Below are 18,453 nucleotides of genomic sequence, written 5' to 3' on the forward strand. Positions count from 1 at the left end.
AATATTCCAGATAGACATATGCAGACATAAGGAGAACAAGCAAACTCCACACTGCAGGCCTTGTGCTGAGTTCAACCAAGGATCCATAGCCATGATCCAGGCGTCATCTAGTGGCCATGAGCTGAGACACCGAGCAAGAGCAGGAAACATACTATACCTCGAGCACTTTGACTGTTTAATTCTTGACATCTCCTTGAATTTTCCTCCTTGAAAGGACTTTTTATATCAACTTTTGGCTCACAGACTTTTTGGAAGCGTGAAATGGGGAAAGAGAAAAAATGACATGCAGGAAATGTGTTCACGTGACATCACTACATTAGAGTTAATACAATTCACTGTTTTAACTGTCAGATTGCAGATTTGTTGACATGGTTCATATATCTTTAACTACTGTGCCTGTCCTCATGAAGCAAAAACTGGCACAAAGCCCAGCATCTTCTCGACGGACGCAAATAAACAAATGAAGAATATATTTTTCAGAAGTGCTCCAAAACAGTAAACTCCAACGCGATTTGGTTTTAGTTGAAAAGACTGTGACATGAGATTGAAATGACGAGTTGGTGGAGCAAAGGTTAAACATTCGTGCACTTCTGTCACCACTTTCTTTCAAAAACAGTAAATCTCTCCTGTCAAACTAAAGTATAACTGCTGCTCCACATAGGACTGCCACTAATCATTATTGTGCTAATTGGTGAAGCTATTATTTCGTTTAACCGACTCGTCTGTAAATGAGATTATGACAAACATTCACAGACATGAAGCTAAAGAGATGCCACTTCTTGATGGAGTGTAGAATATTTACTGACAAAAGAAAATAAAGAAATTTAACATACTTTTTTTGTATTTATTTTTTCAAGGTAAAAATCTGAATAATACAATCTGCTCTTTCAGCACAGGCATATTCTGGAGTCTGTGTATAATCCAGATTACTACTATTTGATTATCCTGCTATTTTCAGACAATAAAACATGTATAATTTAATTCAAGACAGATATATGTTTACATTCAAGACATAGCTATTACATTTCCTTGTGTGAGAGAAGTAACAAGTAACCCAATATTTCTGTTATTAGTGTGAGACTGATTTGGGAACATGCAGAACATAAATTACATCTTCATAAACACAAATGATATCGTCCTGCGCAGATTGGTTTATTCTCCAGCAGCAGTTATCTTTGTCTCCATCTTGCGGTCAAAGCATGTATTACAGTTAGTCTTAAAACGTAATAATAGTTACGTAATATCACAACAACAAAGAAAAACGTGAATAAAATGTTATAATAATACGCCTGGCATAAGTCAAGATGTGTAAATTTTGAAATTATTCGATAAGGCCGGTGCACAATCAAAATGACAGCGTTTCACGACGGAAACAGTTTGTCATTGGAACTAGTTGATCCTCCCATCTTTCTGTACGTTGTTCTGACTAACTAGCCCAAACAATTATGAACTAGAGTTAGATTTATGGCGGAGTGTATCGTTCGTTTCGCTAAAGTAACTTCCCTTTGTGTCAAACGCTCGACGCTTTAAACCGCGGCGAAAACTACGCCACATTCAATTCACGATCATAGTGGAAAACATATGACGAAGCGTGACCAGGAAGCGGCCGCGGCGAGACGGACAACGCTCCAGACCAATCACGGCGCCGCGTTCGGTCCCCACGCCCGCCTCGCTCGAACCTCCGCCAATCGCGTTCGAGGATTTTCGCTTCTTTCCGGTTCCGCGACGAGCCTTGTCCATTGTACGCACCGTTTCGGAAAGAATGCCGCGGCAGCAGTAGCGTACGTGCGAACTAGTGCCCCGCGCGACTCGTCCCGTCCGCCGCAGCGAGTCGAGCTCACGCCGCGTTTGAGTCCCGCGTGTCGAGCACACGCGACGAGCAACTTTGACCGCGACGTTACGGCTCGCGGATCTTGTGAGAAGCGACGTTGCGGCGTCGTTAGCATCGAAGCTAACCCGCCGCGTCGCTCCTGCCTGCCCCGCGGCGCGACGTCAAGGCGACGCAACCGGAGTGACACTTCCAACGGGACGGTATCGTGTTGTCGGAGCAACTCTTCCAACCGGGAACGACTCAACTCAACGATCGCGGGACGCCAGAGTAGTTTTTGTCGCTGTTTAGCCGCGCTAGCCTCGCCGCACACACCACTACTTCTTGTCCCACAAAAGAGACGCCGCGTAAAGCCGTTAAACTCCGCGCGTTCGCTGCGTGCCCGCGACTGTTCTTTTGTATTTTATTGTTTTTGACGCGTTTGGTCGTGGCGTGGACGCCGTGAAAGCGTGATGAACGGGTTCAGCACGGAGGAGGACAGCCACGATGGTCCCACGGCGCCTCCGTTTTACGGCCAGAGCTGCTGCTTGATCGAGGACGGCGAGAGGTGCGGGCGATCGGCCGGAAACGCGTCCTTCAGCAAGAGGATCCAGAAGAGCATCTCCCAGAAGAAGCTCAAGCTGGACATCGACAAGAGCGTGAGTGGAGGAGGCGAGAGGAGGAGCACCGGGGGGAGGGGAGGCGAGAGGAGGAGCACCGGGGGGAGGGGAGGCGAGAGGAGGAGCACCGGGGGGAGGCGAGAGGAGGAGCACCGGGGGGAGGCGAGAGGAGTACCAGGGGGAGTGGGAGAAGTTTTGCCTTTGTTGGGGGTCGTGCCGTGTCAAACTGGCTTTCTTTCTGTCACGGGGAGGGACAGGTCAGATCTCACGTTTGTCTGACCACCAGGATAAGACCAATGATGACCCACTAGTTGCATCTGGCTTTTGGTGTTTATTCATTATAGAAATCTGATTAAAAATAAACACACACCTAGACATTCTTGATCAACTTAGAGGGCTCAGTTGAGGGGTCAGTTGCTAGTCAGTGTTTCTATGCGTTTACCACGAGTACAAGACTTACATTTATCCGTTAAACATACTTTTATACAGCAAAGATGTATTTATAGTTTTAAAAAAAAAGTCAGATTAAACTCACGATTCAGTCCCAAATCTTCAATTATCTCACGCCAGGTCTTTTCCGCTTTTCTACTTTTGTCCCATTGAAATACTTAACGATATATAAAATGACTAGTCGACTTAAACATCATCATAAATAATCCACTACAAGACCTGCAGCTTTAGTCAATTGATTTTTAGACTGACGGCGACATGTATTTGGAAGACAAAGTGTAACATTTTTTTTTTTTTAGATGACTAGTTTCTTTCACTTTTTCTTTAATTTTTGCCACATTATTTATCCCTTCTTGCACAATTTTCCTTCACTAAATCTGCACAGGTGTGAACGTTTTCTAATTGTATTCCTTTTACGTTAATAAAGGGGTTTTAACCAACAAAAAGGAAAGGTTAAAGCGTATCGTGTTAAGAGTAACTGTCCCATTTTGTCCAGATCTCGTTTGGAGATGAGGATTTAGCACTGAAATCCAGGACTTTCATGAGGGTTTCAAGCCGCCCAATCTGGCAACACCCGGGCCGCCACTTTTTGAAAGAAATATCAAAGTTTATGATCCACAAACGTTGCATTTTATTATCGGTCGGGGATGGCATCGACAGACATTTGTCAAATACACTTTTATTGCGTGAAGTCCTTTCCGCGCACGAGGATTGTTTTTGGGTTGAACAGCAACGCCGCTTTCTGTTTTTATTCAGGCAAAAGATTGGAACGCTTCTTTTCATTTTACAGTTTTTCCCTTCGCATCTACTACGTTCTCACATCGAACTGAAGACGTCAAATATGTGAAGCGTTTGTGGGACGTCCAAAGTCTACTAACTGTTTAAAAGAAGCTAAAATAGATTTTTTTATAAAGATGGAATGCAGTTAATTCACACCTTTTCTTTATAGTTTCGACGCCTTCGGTGAGATCGAACGCGTGTCCAAACCTTTTGACCGGTAGTGTGTGTTTGCAGAGAAGGCCGTGAACTTTGCGCCAAGTTTTTTGTGTTTAATTTGGAACGGTTAAGTCCAGTGTTTACATTAGACTGGGTCAACACAGATAAACGGCTAACTCTACCGTACATTTCTGCATCGTCTTCCTCAGCTTTTCTCTAAATAGACTCTTAACCCTTTGTCCAGCGCGTAAACATAAGCTGTCGCCCTTTTAAATGTGTCCACATGTCCCGCGCGTAACCCCAAATACGAGGCCGCCCGCCAAACAAAGAAAATCGGGTGTTTACCCTACGGTTCACCACCACGAGCAGGCTTTTAGATAGGATTTGAAAACGGGGGGCGACTAGGCGAAAAAACGAGTAGCTTCGGCATTCTCCGGACCACGGCTCGGCAACCAATCGGAGCCAAGCACACAAATTTCGTCGACCAATCAGCGTGCAGAATGCACATTTTCACTTGTAAACTGTAATAGCGGACTATTGTCAAATGCTTCCCGGCCCGATTTAATGATAATATTGCCTTTTTTCCTAAGATTTATTAATAAAATGAGTCCCTGCAGTCAAATGCCCGTCCACATCTTAAAATACCCTGTCCAAAGTACGGGAAGACAGGTCTCTATCTAAAAGTCTGACAACGAGCGCGTTCTGAGAGTACATCGGTTATGTTTGACAGTTGGGAGTCACAGGTCGGGGAGAATGTACGTGCAGAAATACTGGTTTAAAGTATGTATTTTTTTGTTTTATCAGTTTATTTATCACACACAAGGCACCTAAAACATCGACCTACACGAAAGATGGTGGTTTACGCTGTAATTTGCCGGTTGTAGACGTTTGTTCACCATCCGTCTTGGACCCGGCGACTTGAATACTCGCCGTGTCGGATGCGCCGTCTGTTTTGTCTTAGCAGATATGTTACTCTTTTGGCTGGATGTCCCACAGGTTGACATGAAACGTCTCCGCGCGGCGTTCATAACATTTCACGCGTTTGTACTACTCAAAAGTACCATCTCCACACGCCTGACCAGTGTTAAGCTCGTTTCCATGGAGATGCCTCCAGTCAAAATGACAAAATGGCTATTGCAGTGGTTATAACTACCGTATTTTCTACTACTCGTAGTCGCACCAGCCAAAAAATGCATAATAGAGGAGAAAGAAACGTGTATAAGTCACTCTGGAGTATAAGTATGTAAGTATAAATATAAGTATAAGTCGCACCCCGGCCAAAACTATTAAAAAAAAAAAAGTGTGACTTGTAGTCACGAAAATACAATCCCAAAAACATAAAAATAAAAAAATGTATATATTAAAACAAAATAGAAAATTAAATCATTAATAAATTGACACATTTTGTGTTTCTGGTGTTCAGTTTAAGTTCAGACGATAATAAAAAAAAACAATTTAAAGTCTTCATCAGATTCCACACACAAAAAAGTAGATTCTGAAAATGAACAGATCGACCGGTTTTTAGTCATCCAGATGAATTTAAAAAGGTTGAAATATATAAAGAAAAGTGAAAAAGCCAGTGTTCATGTCCAGTCCCGCGCTTACGGTATATAATAACTACTAATGTATTGATTTTGAATGTCCTCTTTTTCCTGATTTGCTGGTGTTTCATGTCTGTGTTTGTGGTTTTCAGGTGCGTCATCTTTACATCTGTGATTTCCACAAGAACTTCATCCAAAGCGTTCGCAACAAGAGAAAGAGGAAGACGAGCGACGACGGGGGAGAGTCACCTGACCATGATGTAGAGGTGCCCGAGGTACGGCAACACCCACGGGACAAACTTCAGCATCTGCTCTGTTACTACTGCTGCTACTACTACTACTACTGCCACTGCTGCTGCTACTACTACTGCTACTACTACTGCTACTACTGCTACTACTACTGCTACTACTGCTACTACTACTGCTACTACTACTGCTACTACTGCTACTACTACTGCTACTACTGCTACTACTACTGCTACTACTACTGCTACTACTGCTACTACTACTGCTACTACTGCTACTACTACTGCTACTACTACAGCAATCCATGTGCCGTCGTGAAACATATTCATGTGCAATTGTCGTGATCACATGCAATGGTATTTATGTATTTATTTTTATCTTTATTATTTTTTCCCCTCCATCCCTTGTTGGGTTTTGTCTATGGGAGTTTTTGTTTATAAGAGATCTTCTACTTAAAGTGTTTTTTCAGACTTCCTATAAGTGATCTGTTCTTTTCCTCTGTATCTACCTCTGTATCTGCCTGCGGTGCACCAATGAAATTTCCCCATGTGCGACAATAAAGGAATATCTTATCTTACTGCTGCTGCTACTGCTGCTACTGCTACTGCTACTACCGCCTCTACTACTGTTGCTACTGCTGCTGTTTTTCCCTTCTTTACTTGTTTTTCTTTCTGTCTTGTATTCCAGTCTTTCCTGACTGGTTTTTAGTTTGTTTTTTCTTTACTTTTTCCATTCTTAAAGTTTGACGTTGTTGAGCGTGTTATAACGGCCGTCGAGTGGGTTCTAACGGCCGTCGAGTGGGTTCTAACGTGGGTTCTAACGGCTGTGATGTTGGGTTTGTGTGTTTTCAGGTGGATCTGTTCCAGCTGCAGGTGAACACGTTGAGACGTTACAAGCGACACTACAAACTGCAGACCAGACCTGGACTCAACAAGGCGCAGCTCGCAGAGGTACAAACATTTCTATTCATGCACCGTCGTTAAATTTGCAAGTTAAATGTTCTCTTTTAATCCGGTAATCCTTTTTTTTTATTTTTTTATATCATAATCAAAACAAATAGAAATGGCTCTCGACCAATTTTTTTTTACATTTTGGACTATAAGTTGCACCTTTTTTCATAGTTTTGGCCGGGGTGACTTATACTTGTATAATCATACAAGCCTTGAAATAATTATTTTTACGTCCCTGTCAACATTATGGCTCATGGTTAATTCTAAATCGGTCACAAGTGTTTTATTGATGTGTTAATTTGGCTTCATGCTGTTGCTGCCAACATTAAAGACACAGTAGACCCACCGGTCTATCCTCGTCTCCACCTCAGTCACGGTGAAGCAAAGTGCTACAAACACTTCCTCATATTTCCTCGTTTTATTAGCTTTTGGTTGACTTTTGTTTCGTTATCAGGGATGTCACAATATTTTTATTCACAATTATCATGAGGAGAAATATCACGATTTTACGATTATCAGGAAAAAGTAAGGAAACATTTTTATATATATATATATATATATATATATATTATAATTCATTTTTTTTTTTAACAATTAACTTCCCTACTCTTTAATACAGCATATTAATTTAAAAATAAAATGGCCATAAATGGATTCAATAATATAAAAGTATGCTTATTGGCCCCTCATTTTAGCTCTTTTAAGCATTATATAATTTATTAGTGAGATGATCTCCATGGTAACGCTCGGGGGAGGGGCTTGAAACTTTGCTTTGGCTCATGCCAACAACAAAAAGATTTGTGAAGAACAAAAAAGCATTTCCAGGTAAGATTACGCTCTGGTGGAGCGTCCAACGCTCAAATGCTCCCGACGTGTTGCCTCACTATTTGAGAAGGACTGTTCTAGCCAGTCACGGGCACAAAACTTAGCGAGATCATCATCAATCCATTTCTTGACAGTGATCGTCTTGAGTGTCCTTGCAATCGCTGGTTTTTGTTTGTGTTTGACAGCGGTAGCGTGGGGTTTATCTGCCATGATTTTCTCAGCGCGCACATGCGCTCCGCTGCCTCCCGCCGCTGTACAACTACAACAATAATCGTGGACTGTAGTGTTTGTGCATACGAATAATTTCAAGGCTTGCTTATACTTACACTCCAGAGCGACTTATATGTGATATTTGATATTTTCACACTTGCAACCGCATTTCATTCTCCAGTGTGACTTATATATATATTTTTTTCTTCTCTATTATGCATTTTTTGGCTGGGGCGACTTATACTCCAGTAAATACGGTACATGTTCTAACACTGTTCCCTCATCAAAAGCATGCCCAGTGTAGCATTTAGCTTCACTAGCTTGATGAGTCCTGGTTCTAAAATCCTTAATCTCCTGTGACGATTCCTCCATCTGCGTCTCTAAGAATCTTCTGTTGTTTTTAAATACATCAATCATTGTCAGTTTCGTTCTTCCTCGAATCTCTGAAAAGTTTTGATTGTTAAGCTTTTAAATGCTGTGTGTTTTATTACAAATGGAACACATCACTCACAGCGTGGTATACACAATCCGCGCTCCTCAAGTGTCTTTGCGTTTCACCACGTCTAGTCACTTACTCATTACTCCGTCAATGTGAATCTGATTGTAGTAAAACACACAAAGCTCTTGAATCTTAGATTTTAGAAAACAAGATGGGCTTGCGCTTCCTGCTAGAGTGCCCCCTGGTACTTTCCGGTGACACAAGTCACACTGGAGTATAAGTCACACTTTTGGGGAAATGTATTTGATAAAATCCAAGACCAAGAACAGACATTTCATCTTGAAATTCAGTTTAAAATAATAACAGATGAGAGAACATGGTGAATAGGTGTATGTATGCTAACGCTAACACCTTCAGCTACATGACGCACAGACAATGAACTGTGGTAAGTGTCTGGTATGTTAACGTAAAATATTAAGTTATTCAGATAACTATAGCATAAAGAACATGCTAACAAGTTTAAGAAAGCATCAGTTTTACCCCAAATCACTAAATCCATTGAATTCTTCTTCCTCTGTGTCACTTCTAAACAACTCCACAAACTCCAGAGGTAGAGGAAGTGCAGATTCTTCTTCTGGGTCGCTTAAAGCCTAGAGCGTCCTCTTGTGGTTGCCAGTTTGAGAATAATGAATAATATCACATATAAGTCGCACCCCGGCCAATACTATGAAAAAGGTGCAACTTATAGTCTGGAAAATACGGTACGCTTTTTACAGGGTTTAAAGTTTGTTTTTCAGGTCTTTTAAGGTTTCTTCATGTTGTAGATACTACTTTTAGTTTCTTTTAGTTTGTTTTTTTCTGATAATTTCTGGTAATTTTCACAGTTTCTAGTAACTTATTACCGTTACATCTTTGCACATTGATAAGTTGAGTGAAGTCTAGTGTCGCCGTCTCAGGGCGTCTGCAGCTACTAACGACCTGAGAAGAACGATTGTAAAACCAGCGTCGCACAGACTCATTAGCCGCATGTAGCAGTGACTCTATTGTCCCCCCTGTGACTCGATTGTCCCCCTGTGCAGACTGTGAGCCGCCACTTCAGGAACATCCCAGTGAACGAGAAGGAGACGCTGACCTACTTCATCTACATGGTGAAGAGCAGCAAGAGCCGGCTGGACCAGAAATCGGACGGCACCAAAGCCCTGGACTGAGCCGCTCTTTCCTCCTCCCGTCTCTCTTCGGCGCAGTCCCATCGCGACGACAACCCCACGCCTTCAGACCGCCCGGAACCGCTCCGCCCGTCCCGCACAAAATCAAAACCAACGAGCTGGCATCGTCCTCCGAGGAGACGGACGAACACTGACTCTCGCATGCTGTCCCGATGGTCAAAACGCTCTTTATATATATATATTTTTGGACTTTCTTCTGCCCAATAAACAGGTCAAAAGCGGGTGTTAAAACCCCGTGGACTGTTCCGGGCCGCTCTAAGCTCTGGTGTAAACGTGTACAGAACCTCTCCGTCTGAAGTGTAGCTGCCTTAAGAGTCGGAGCGTCTCCACGGCGATGATCCCCCCCCCTCCTGTGCCAAATGGGAAACGCGCTTGTGGACGTTTTTTAAAATGTGTGAATGCACTGGGTTCGGAGGGCGCGGCTCGAAAGGTGCGCCGTGTAACTTCACCGCCGCGTTACCGTGGGACAATCCCGAGCGAAGCAATAACATCTCCATGGAAACGAACAGTCGGAGAGAGAAGTTACAGGGTGCAGCTTTTCATTTCATCTGTCAGGTTATCGCCATCCTAATTTGTTTTACGATACACACTCAAAATGCACATGAATCGCCTCGGGAACAGACCGATCGTCGGCGTTAACTGTTCGATAAATCTCCTTTTTGAAAATGAAACGGACAACTAGCTGCTACATTTGAAAACCTTACAAATTTCACATCTTTTGTGCCATGGTGTTTTCTTGTACACATGTAAATACTTCATATCTGCAATAATATAATCATTAAACGAAAGCGCTTGTTCTCCCAAAAAGGCACAATTCATCTGACTAATATTTACAGGAGTTTATCACATTTCCCATTTAAAAAAATAAATAAATAAAAACAAAACAAAATTTCTCCGAATAATTTGGTCGCCGACGTAACCAGAGCCATTGGTGCCGAGTGTCATTGTTCTGCTGTTTGGTTGTTTTAAGTTTGTCTGTTATTTTCCCTTTTGTAGAACATTTTGTTTTCCATCTCTTTAAAGCCTCTGCGTTGGACGTTCGAGCAGTGTTTTTTTGCGAGACATTTGCCAATGGTTACACACGACGCTCAGATCGTACGACCGGCTTGTGTCCGTCTCGCTGCGGCAGTTCCCTCTGCTGCCAGCGGGCGGAGCGCTAACACCGAGGGAACGCTTCACCCAACTTTCGTCATTTTAAGTTCTAAAACGGGGAACGCCGAAGCAAAAGGACCCGAGGGCACGTTTGAAGACGAACAACGACACAAAGACGTGTAATATGAGTCTTTTGAACGAAACTAAACACGGGGAAAATGACATTTTATGGTGTCGATTACGTCGTCTTAAGGTCATTTTCGTTTAAACGCAGCGTACTTTTTGATGTGGGGCTTTTGACAAACTACCCAGACCAAGATGTCAGTGACCTACATCCAGAAATAACATATGAACCATATGTTCTGCTATTTATTTATTATTATCGGGCGTTTTGAGCGTGTGTAGCCATCAAAAAGTGTTGTTTTACCATTTCAATTTGGACTTCCTTTAAACGTGTTTCCAGATCCGTTCAATTCAACCATTCACCTAAAGTCGCTTCATTCGATTTGTTTTATTTTAAGTTCTGATGCGTTTTAACCACAAACGTTGGCGCCGAAACCTGCATCGAGCTTGTCCGGACGTAGATTCTGAGCGACCGCTGTCATTCCCCTCATCTTTCTTTGGGTTTCCTCGTAGTGTTTGGTAGAGGTGGCCCGTCTTTATTAACCCGTAGGCACAACGCGGTCATCTTGCTGTTGTATTAGACAAACGTATTTAAAAACTGCTCTTGATAATGTTAATAAATGTATTGTACAGACGAAAACGCCTCCGTCCGTTCCTCGCGTCTTTCTTTCAGGTCAACACGTGCGGCGGGTTTGTTTCGCCGAGAACGAGGAGCGTTTGTGGTCGAGGCAAAGAATCGATGGAAGAAGGAACGCCGGGCCAGCGGTTCTCAAGCTGTAGCATGCGTGCTCGTTCAGGGGCAGCAGAATTCTGCCGATTTAATCCACATTTTATTCTCCTTGTTTCAAACTTTTGTGTCAATTATAGATTCTTCTTTTTTCTTTTGTTCATGTTTTTGCTTTTTAGTAAGATAAACAAACGATTACATAAGAATTAGACTTAAAAAAGGAGAAAATAAATGCTGTATTCTTATTTTAAACCTGTTTTAGATCCAGTTTGGACCTACAATAGTCCCTGTTTTAAACCAGGTTTCATTTGTGTAAACGCAGACATAACTGGGTCTGATTCGAGGATCTCGATATGATTGGTTCACAAAAGGGAAAGAGTTGAAAGAATAAAACTATAGAACCAACAAACATCAATTGTAATTTGTAAGTCTTGTTTTGTCAATTAAAACATAAAACATGCTCAGGTTGTGTAAATATGTTGAGAGAAGTCGAGGTCGTGTCATTTGTTCCATTACACTTAGACATTTAAATCCTGGTGCATTTTTTTAAATTTCATTTTGAAGAATATAAAAGAAGAAAACTGCTGCTGCAATTCAGAGTCAAAACAATTCAAATGAATGCATTTTCTCCCATGTAGTTGCGCCATTTCACCTGCAGATGTCGCTGTAGCTCCTTGTAGAGCACAGTGGGTTCACAGAACAGGAAAAGAAAAAACTGATTTAAAAAAATGAATAATCGTTCTAAAGGGACAAGTGCAGACAAATCCATAACGACTAATTCCTCTTTTGTATTTTTACGCGCCAATGCTTTCTGACGTGTACAAAAGAGTTCAAACTCATTTTACCAAGTGCAGTTTTGTTTTATTCAGATGTTAGTTCCTGTTGTGGCCACCAGGTGTCACCGTTGGTCTTTGCAAAATCATTGATCAATTTAAACCCACTGCAAACACATTTGATTTAATCTGCAATCGTACAATTTTAGAGCATAATGTACTGTGGATATAAGACGTGGAATTGGTTATTATTGATTATGGAATTTTAAAAAGTAATTATTTTTATTTATTTTATGTGATGTATTTATTAAAAAAGAAAAAAAATCAAGCACAATAATGGCGTACACAGACACAGATGAGATTAAATGTGCTTTGTGGTTGCTCGTCTCCATGGAGATTTGCCCCGATTGTTCCACAGGCGTTTCACTCCATTATGACTTGAAAGCGCATTGAAAAACAAACGGACATCTTGTTTTGCGTCGGCTCGCCTTGCCACAGATCTGACCTGTGACTCTGCCCAGTGGCGTCGCCTGTTCGTCTCCGTGGAGATGGAAACGTCTAAAGCGATAGACCCTTCAAAAAGTCATTGGAACGTCGTATAATGTCACTTCCTGTTTGTAATTGACGACATCGCAGTAGGAAATTACCCAGCGACTACTGGGCCAAAACTCATCTGATGTCACTATTATTTTATTTGACAAATAAAAATATATGAGAGGGACTTTATTTTGTTAATTAATGTTTAAAGAGTCAAAAAAGTTCTTTCTTTGTGTAAATTCTGCATAAACTGTGACTGGAACGAGTCCCTGCTGTGATGTCACTTCCTGTCATTTTCCACAGATTTTTCAACGTTTTCTCCACAAATACCTGCTTGATCTGTGTAATACTATAATTTATATGTACAACAGGAATAAATACACCAAATATATCATTAGAACATTGTGGGACACGCCCTTTAACGTTGTCATTTTAAAATCAGATGAATAAAATGAAAAGAATCGACAGAACATTGTGCGTTAAAAGATTTCATTTATTCATATAGAACTTCACAACTGTACAACCACGACGATCCCCGCTCCGTAGACGACACCAGTGACATGATTCTGAGGTAGATTTCAGACGACGCAGAAAGAAGAGACAAAGATGTGCCAAAGTGTGAGAATGTTTGACAAACGACGTATTTAACTCCATTTTGATCGAGAAAGTGCATTCTAAAGGTGAGTTTGTCCGTTTCATCCCGATTTAGTCGATTGTACTTGTGCTGCAGAGATAAAGTGGAGCTAAAGCAAAGACGTGTAACTGTTTTGTGGTTTGTATCAGTGGTTTCCATGGAGATGTGTTCAAATGATCCTTGTAACATTGAGTTTAAGCAGGATTAATTGCACTGAACTTTTTTAATGGAACCAGAGCTAAATAAATGTTTGTGTTGTGGTATATTTTTCCCCACAAACGCCATTTTTTTTTATTTTTTAGACGTCCATGAATGTTGATTTGTACCAAACGTCAATTAATATTTTCTGTTTTGCCACAAATGTTGAGTTTTATTTGATTTGTTTGCCACCAATCTCAATTCATATCTTTATTGCCACAAACGTAGAATTGTACTTTATTTTTTTGCCACAAATCTTTTTTTCTTCTATTTTTTTGCAACAAACGGCAATTCGAATAGTTTTTTTGATATATATTTTTTGTCGATTGGAACGATTTCTTTGTCCACGAATGTTCAACGTCCATCAGGTTTTCCCTCATCTAAAACGTACACAGTTTACAAGCTAAAAAAACCCTTTTAACAGAAGAACGGGTCAAATGCAGTGCACACTTTCACAAAGACAATAATGAAACTTCTTTGGTCAGAAAGTACGTTTGATGAAATGAGTTGTGAACAATGACATGGCTTTTACTTTTTTACTTAATTTGTCTCTAGTTTTGTAAAATAAAAATAAAAAAATGGAGCCACAGGTGAAAGAAAACTTCAACTACTAATATGTTTAAAGTTTGCACACGTTTTAGTTCAGCGTTAACGTGAAGATAACTTAAAGATGCACTATGTAACTTTTCCGCTCAACGCCCACGCACTTTACTGCACAATACTGTTTATTTTACAACGTCAAAATGTTGAAGTTGCACTTTTATTGTTGAGTAACTTGTGTTTTTTATGTTTTGCTTGACCTTTTTGCAAATTTTTTCCCACAAAAGAGAAAAGATGAACCGAATAACAAGTTAACAAGTGCTTGAAGTGAGTATTTATCTTTCCTTGAGTATATTTTGACCGTCTTTAAATAAACCAATGGAACAAGCATCAATTGTCTTCTTTTAAATACTGAATGATAATAAAATGTAATAATAGAACTTGAAATTACCCAAATGAAATATGCTGCGCTTGAAATCAGAACAAAACCTGCTCGTTCTCATGGAAAATGTCATTTGAATGAACTAAAATCAAGAGAATTACTCAAGTCAATCCCGTTTTAGCAGAAAATAAATACATAGTGCACCTTTAAAGTCTAGAAAAGTATTTTTTTTAAACATGCACTACACTGGGAAAATGCACATTCGTAAATAAGACGTTAAAGAAATTCAAAAGTGATTGAATTAAGATGTATTTATCCAGATTTGACTATATTTTGACTCAACATTTGCCAATGGTGCTGCTACACTGCTAGAAATAATAGAAATAATAACAAAACCTTTATTTTTTTTTCTATTATTTCAAATGTAGCAGCATGTTTTGTCTTCACCTGAAATCGGAAATTGCTTGTTTCTTTGGTATTTTAAATCGTTGACGTTTGCTACATTGGCAATCTTACTCAAAAATGATCAGCACACACTCAAAACCAGATAAATACTGCTCAATCCAAGTGCTTCTGCTTGTTCTTCCAGTGCAAACCTGCTCTCTGCTGACGGGGAAACTGTTAAGCAGAGTGTGAAACTAAATGACATCCAGTAGTGTTGCATAATCGCTCCCACAATAATTTATATATTTCCTCGTTTGCAGACAAAGACGACAGCAGTGTGAGCAACGAAGCCCGGGCAGTACACGTCACGCACGGGAAAACAACAACAACAACAACAACAACAACAACACTGAGCCCACTCCAAACGTTCCAAGTCCTTCGTTCTGCCGCGTTAAGAGGCTTTTTCTTCTGTGTGCGAGTCTTTGGGACCAGTTTAAAACCCGGTGTCACTGGTTCAACTCCAGGGCCCAGACTTGCTGTGGCCATCCCGTCCGACCTTTGGCCCTTTTCTCAGCGGCGAGCGTGTCCTGCAGTCCGTCCGGGGCCTGAGGAAGAAGGAGCAGAAAACGGCTTGATTCAAATAATTGCCTTTTTGAGACGCTTTCCAGGCAGTTTCCCCCTGGCGGGTTTACAATGCGTGCTCTCTTAAGCCACAGGGAGATGTCTGTATCCATGTGCATCCATTTTGTGCTTTTGTGTTTATAAAAGAGTGTTTAACCTGCAAACGGGAGGGTGAGAGGTTCGAACCTGCTCTGTCGATGTCCGCGTGTCAGGTTTGTTTGAGTAAAAGTACAGATTCAGGAGCAAAATAAAAAACATGAAAAACATGGCTCAAGTAAAAGTATGACGGGGAATATCAGTAAAAAATATGAAAGTACTTATCTAAAAGTAGTTCAGACAGATTTTCAGAACTGTCAAAGCTTCAAAAGTGAAACAAATACATATACATTGCGGATTTTTGCTTAATTTCTTGCCGTTTTTATTTCTATATTTTAATTTGCTCAAAGCTGCGACGTCAACTCAAACTATGAAAGTGCGAAAAAATAATCCCTCAGCCATTTTAGGTGATCTCAAACTGTCAAGAAACATATTTTATTTGTTCTACTTAAGTAAAAGTAAAGAAAAAGTGTCACTTGTAAAGTGTAAATAAGAACGGCCTCCAGCGTAAAAATGAAGAAATGATAATTATGTGCAACTGCAGCAGCTCTTGACTCAATGGACTGATGAAGAGGTTGTGTTATTGTGGGAAGAAAATCTGTTTTAAATTGGTGTACAGGCCTTTACTGCTCTAACATTAGTCAAGACAAATGTGTTACCCAAGATTTATGGACGTGATGATTCAAAAGAATACATTCAGAAGCTATTTACCTGGAAAGAATCATCAATACAGAAAAGAATCACCCGTTTTGCCAATAATTGAGTCTGTTTTTACGTGCAAGAATTTCTAATATTGAGTTTTAAGGTAAGTGTAATTAGTTAAGATTCATTGTGCATCGCTGGTTTTTATTAACGCATTTATAGTTAAAAAATGCGACTTTATCTCCAACAATCTCATGATTTGATTCAACGGTTTGTTTTCTTTATTATAAGAATAAAATATACAACATTGTCTGGCACAAACAAATCGTATAATTTATGAACAAAGCTAGATTAAATTGCCCCCTGCTTTTCATTTTGCGTGTTAAATATATTTTAGTTTTCCCCCCGATAGGAATTTAAATGTTTTTCACTTTCCATCTGAGGCCTGCTACACGAAGAGCTTTACTGACCTATAAAGTGGTCAGGTCTAAATTACATCAATTTTGTTTTTCTCTATGAATAATTATAAGGACGAATATAACCTGTAAACGATTTGTTTGGCTGCAAAAAAATAAATGAATAAAAATAAGAATACTCGGAAATGGCTCGGCTAATTACATTTTACTATAAATAAATACGGACAAAATCACAACCTGGACGTTGAGAAACAACTTAAATAATAGTCCTATTATTTACCATGTATAATCTTTGTTACATTTCAAACATTTACTATTTATTTTATTCACTTCAACATTTTATACATTTACAATTTATTTTATTCACTCAACCTTCCGTTTGACCACAATTTAAATTCAATCTGAGGCTCTTCATTTACTCATATTTGACTGATTTTATTTCGGGTTTCGCGAGGACAATTTGTAGACTTTGCTTTCATTTGGTTTCATAAAAGAGGTTGCGGTTTAAGGTTAAGTTAACATTCTGCAGCACCAGTTTACGCGGCTGTCAAAACAAAAAGCAAAACATATCACGCAACATTATATATATATATATATATATATATATATATATATATATATATATATGTGTATGTATTCTTCTTTTTATTTTTGGAGGATTAGTTTGTTAATTCGAGCAGTGAGATTAAGTCAAACAGAGGTTACACCACCGTCACGCTTAAAATACAAACAAACAAATCTGTTAAAAGGATATATTTCTGTAAAAAACTATTATAATTCTACTGCTGTTTTTTTCCTCTTCTTTGTTTCATTTATTTTGGTTCTTTTTCAACTCACCAGTTCCCGTTTTCTCTTCAGGTCCCTGCTTTCGTACTTCTTAATCTCGGCTTTAAACCCCTCGGTCTCCCCGGAGTCTTTGGCCAGGACGTCCATGAGATACGCGATGTAACTGGTGGCAAGGCGCAGCGTCTTTATTTTGGACAGTTTCGTATCCGCGGGCACGTTGGGTATGCACTCCCGGAGCTCCGCGAACGCCGTGTTGATGCTCTCAGTCCTCCGCCGCTCCTTCTTAGGCCCCGGGGCCCTGCGCTTGGCCGGGCCGCCCTGGAGCGCGTCGAATCGGGCGTCGTGCGTCACGGAGCCCGGCGTCCCCGGGGCCTGGATGTGGAAGTCTGTCGGGGGCAAGTCGTGGTTCAACACCCAGCTCTGGAAGTAAGGCGCGTGCGAGGGGAAGGGCTCGTGCATGAGGTGGTGGTGGTGATGGTGATGCTGGTATCCGCTGATCAGGTTCATTTTGGGGCCGAGAGAAAGACGCGCGGGCCAAACAACGACATCCACGTACACAACAAACCAATAAACAAACAAAACAACAACGAACAATAGAAATTCCCCCAAAGCCAAACTTTACATCGCGAGGTTAAAGTTTTAAATCCACAAACGAGTGATGCCGCGCGCTGTCGTGGAGGCACTGGGTCTCGTGGAGGTGACAGGCCCGGGTTTATCCAAAGTGGGAGTGCGCGTGCGGGAGAGGCAGCCAATTGGAAACCAGCGCCGCGTGAGGGGCGTCGGTAAACACGCGTGGAGCCCGAAAGAACCGATCCACCACGGGATTTAGAAGGATGAGTAAGGTGAGACTTTTTAAGACAAGATATTGGCTCTTTTGAATGGAGAAAAAAGTCCACAAAATGTTTCATGAGAGGAAGATGGAACGCACAGGCCAAAGCGCGCGCCACTGAAGAACATCTGAAGAGCAATTAGACACGTGATGAGCTGTTAATGTATTTATATTGCTTAAATAGACTAAAGTTTCTCGTTATTCTTGACCATAACAATCATCTCCGTTTTGCACCTATAGTTATGAACAAAAATGACTTCAAGAAAAGCCGCTTCTCATTCATTTTTAAGCAGTGCTTTTGGTAACACAACATGGCATTTGGCATTAAAATCACTTCAAACTTGGAAGTGTGTGTGTAACCTACAGTACCTGAACGAGGTTTCAGACGCCAATTTAAATGAAACAAAAGTGGAAGTATTTGTT

At 40.7% G+C, this 18,453-nt stretch overlaps 2 protein-coding genes across 2 annotated transcripts; one reads left to right on the plus strand and one right to left on the minus strand.

Annotated features, from left to right (window-relative positions):
* Positions 1 to 2,240: 2,240 nt before the first annotated feature.
* Positions 2,241 to 11,105, plus strand: sap30l (sap30-like). The gene is made up of 4 exons (XM_072445977.1): positions 2,241 to 2,466; positions 5,507 to 5,629; positions 6,452 to 6,550; positions 9,104 to 11,105. The coding sequence occupies exons 1-4, from the start codon at positions 2,281 to 2,283 to the stop codon at positions 9,230 to 9,232; spliced, it is 537 nt and encodes a 178-aa protein (XP_072302078.1). The 5' UTR covers positions 2,241 to 2,280; the 3' UTR covers positions 9,233 to 11,105.
* A 4,013-nt stretch (positions 11,106 to 15,118) lies between these two features.
* On the minus strand, positions 15,119 to 17,766 carry LOC140360313 (heart- and neural crest derivatives-expressed protein 1-like). The gene is made up of 2 exons (XM_072445527.1): positions 17,253 to 17,766; positions 15,119 to 15,245 (listed from the first exon to the last, which is right to left on the minus strand). The coding sequence occupies exons 1-2, from the start codon at positions 17,706 to 17,708 to the stop codon at positions 15,147 to 15,149; spliced, it is 555 nt and encodes a 184-aa protein (XP_072301628.1). The 5' UTR covers positions 17,709 to 17,766; the 3' UTR covers positions 15,119 to 15,146.
* Between the last annotated feature and the right edge of the window lie 687 nt (positions 17,767 to 18,453).

The sequence above is a fragment of the Eucyclogobius newberryi genome, unplaced genomic scaffold, assembly GCF_026437365.1.
Source record: "Eucyclogobius newberryi isolate DKJ021-1_F unplaced genomic scaffold, fEucNew1.0.hap1 SCAF_15, whole genome shotgun sequence".
NCBI classification, from domain to species: Eukaryota; Metazoa; Chordata; class Actinopteri; order Gobiiformes; family Gobiidae; genus Eucyclogobius; species Eucyclogobius newberryi.

Bases quoted from the DNA above. Each gene is read 5' to 3' on its own strand.
- sap30l (XM_072445977.1), top strand. From the start codon at position 2,281: ATGAACGGGTTCAGCACGGAGGAGGACAGCCACGATGGTCCCACGGCG. The intron at 5,630-6,451 runs GTACGGCAACAC...GTGTGTTTTCAG, and splicing joins ATGATGTAGAGGTGCCCGAG to GTGGATCTGTTCCAGCTGCA. The intron at 6,551-9,103 runs GTACAAACATTT...CCCCCTGTGCAG, and splicing joins ACAAGGCGCAGCTCGCAGAG to ACTGTGAGCCGCCACTTCAG.
- LOC140360313 (XM_072445527.1), bottom strand. From the start codon at position 17,708: ATGAACCTGATCAGCGGATACCAGCATCACCATCACCACCACCACCTC. The intron at 15,246-17,252 runs GTGAGTTGAAAA...CTTCTTCCTCAG, and splicing joins TGAAGAGAAAACGGGAACTG to GCCCCGGACGGACTGCAGGA.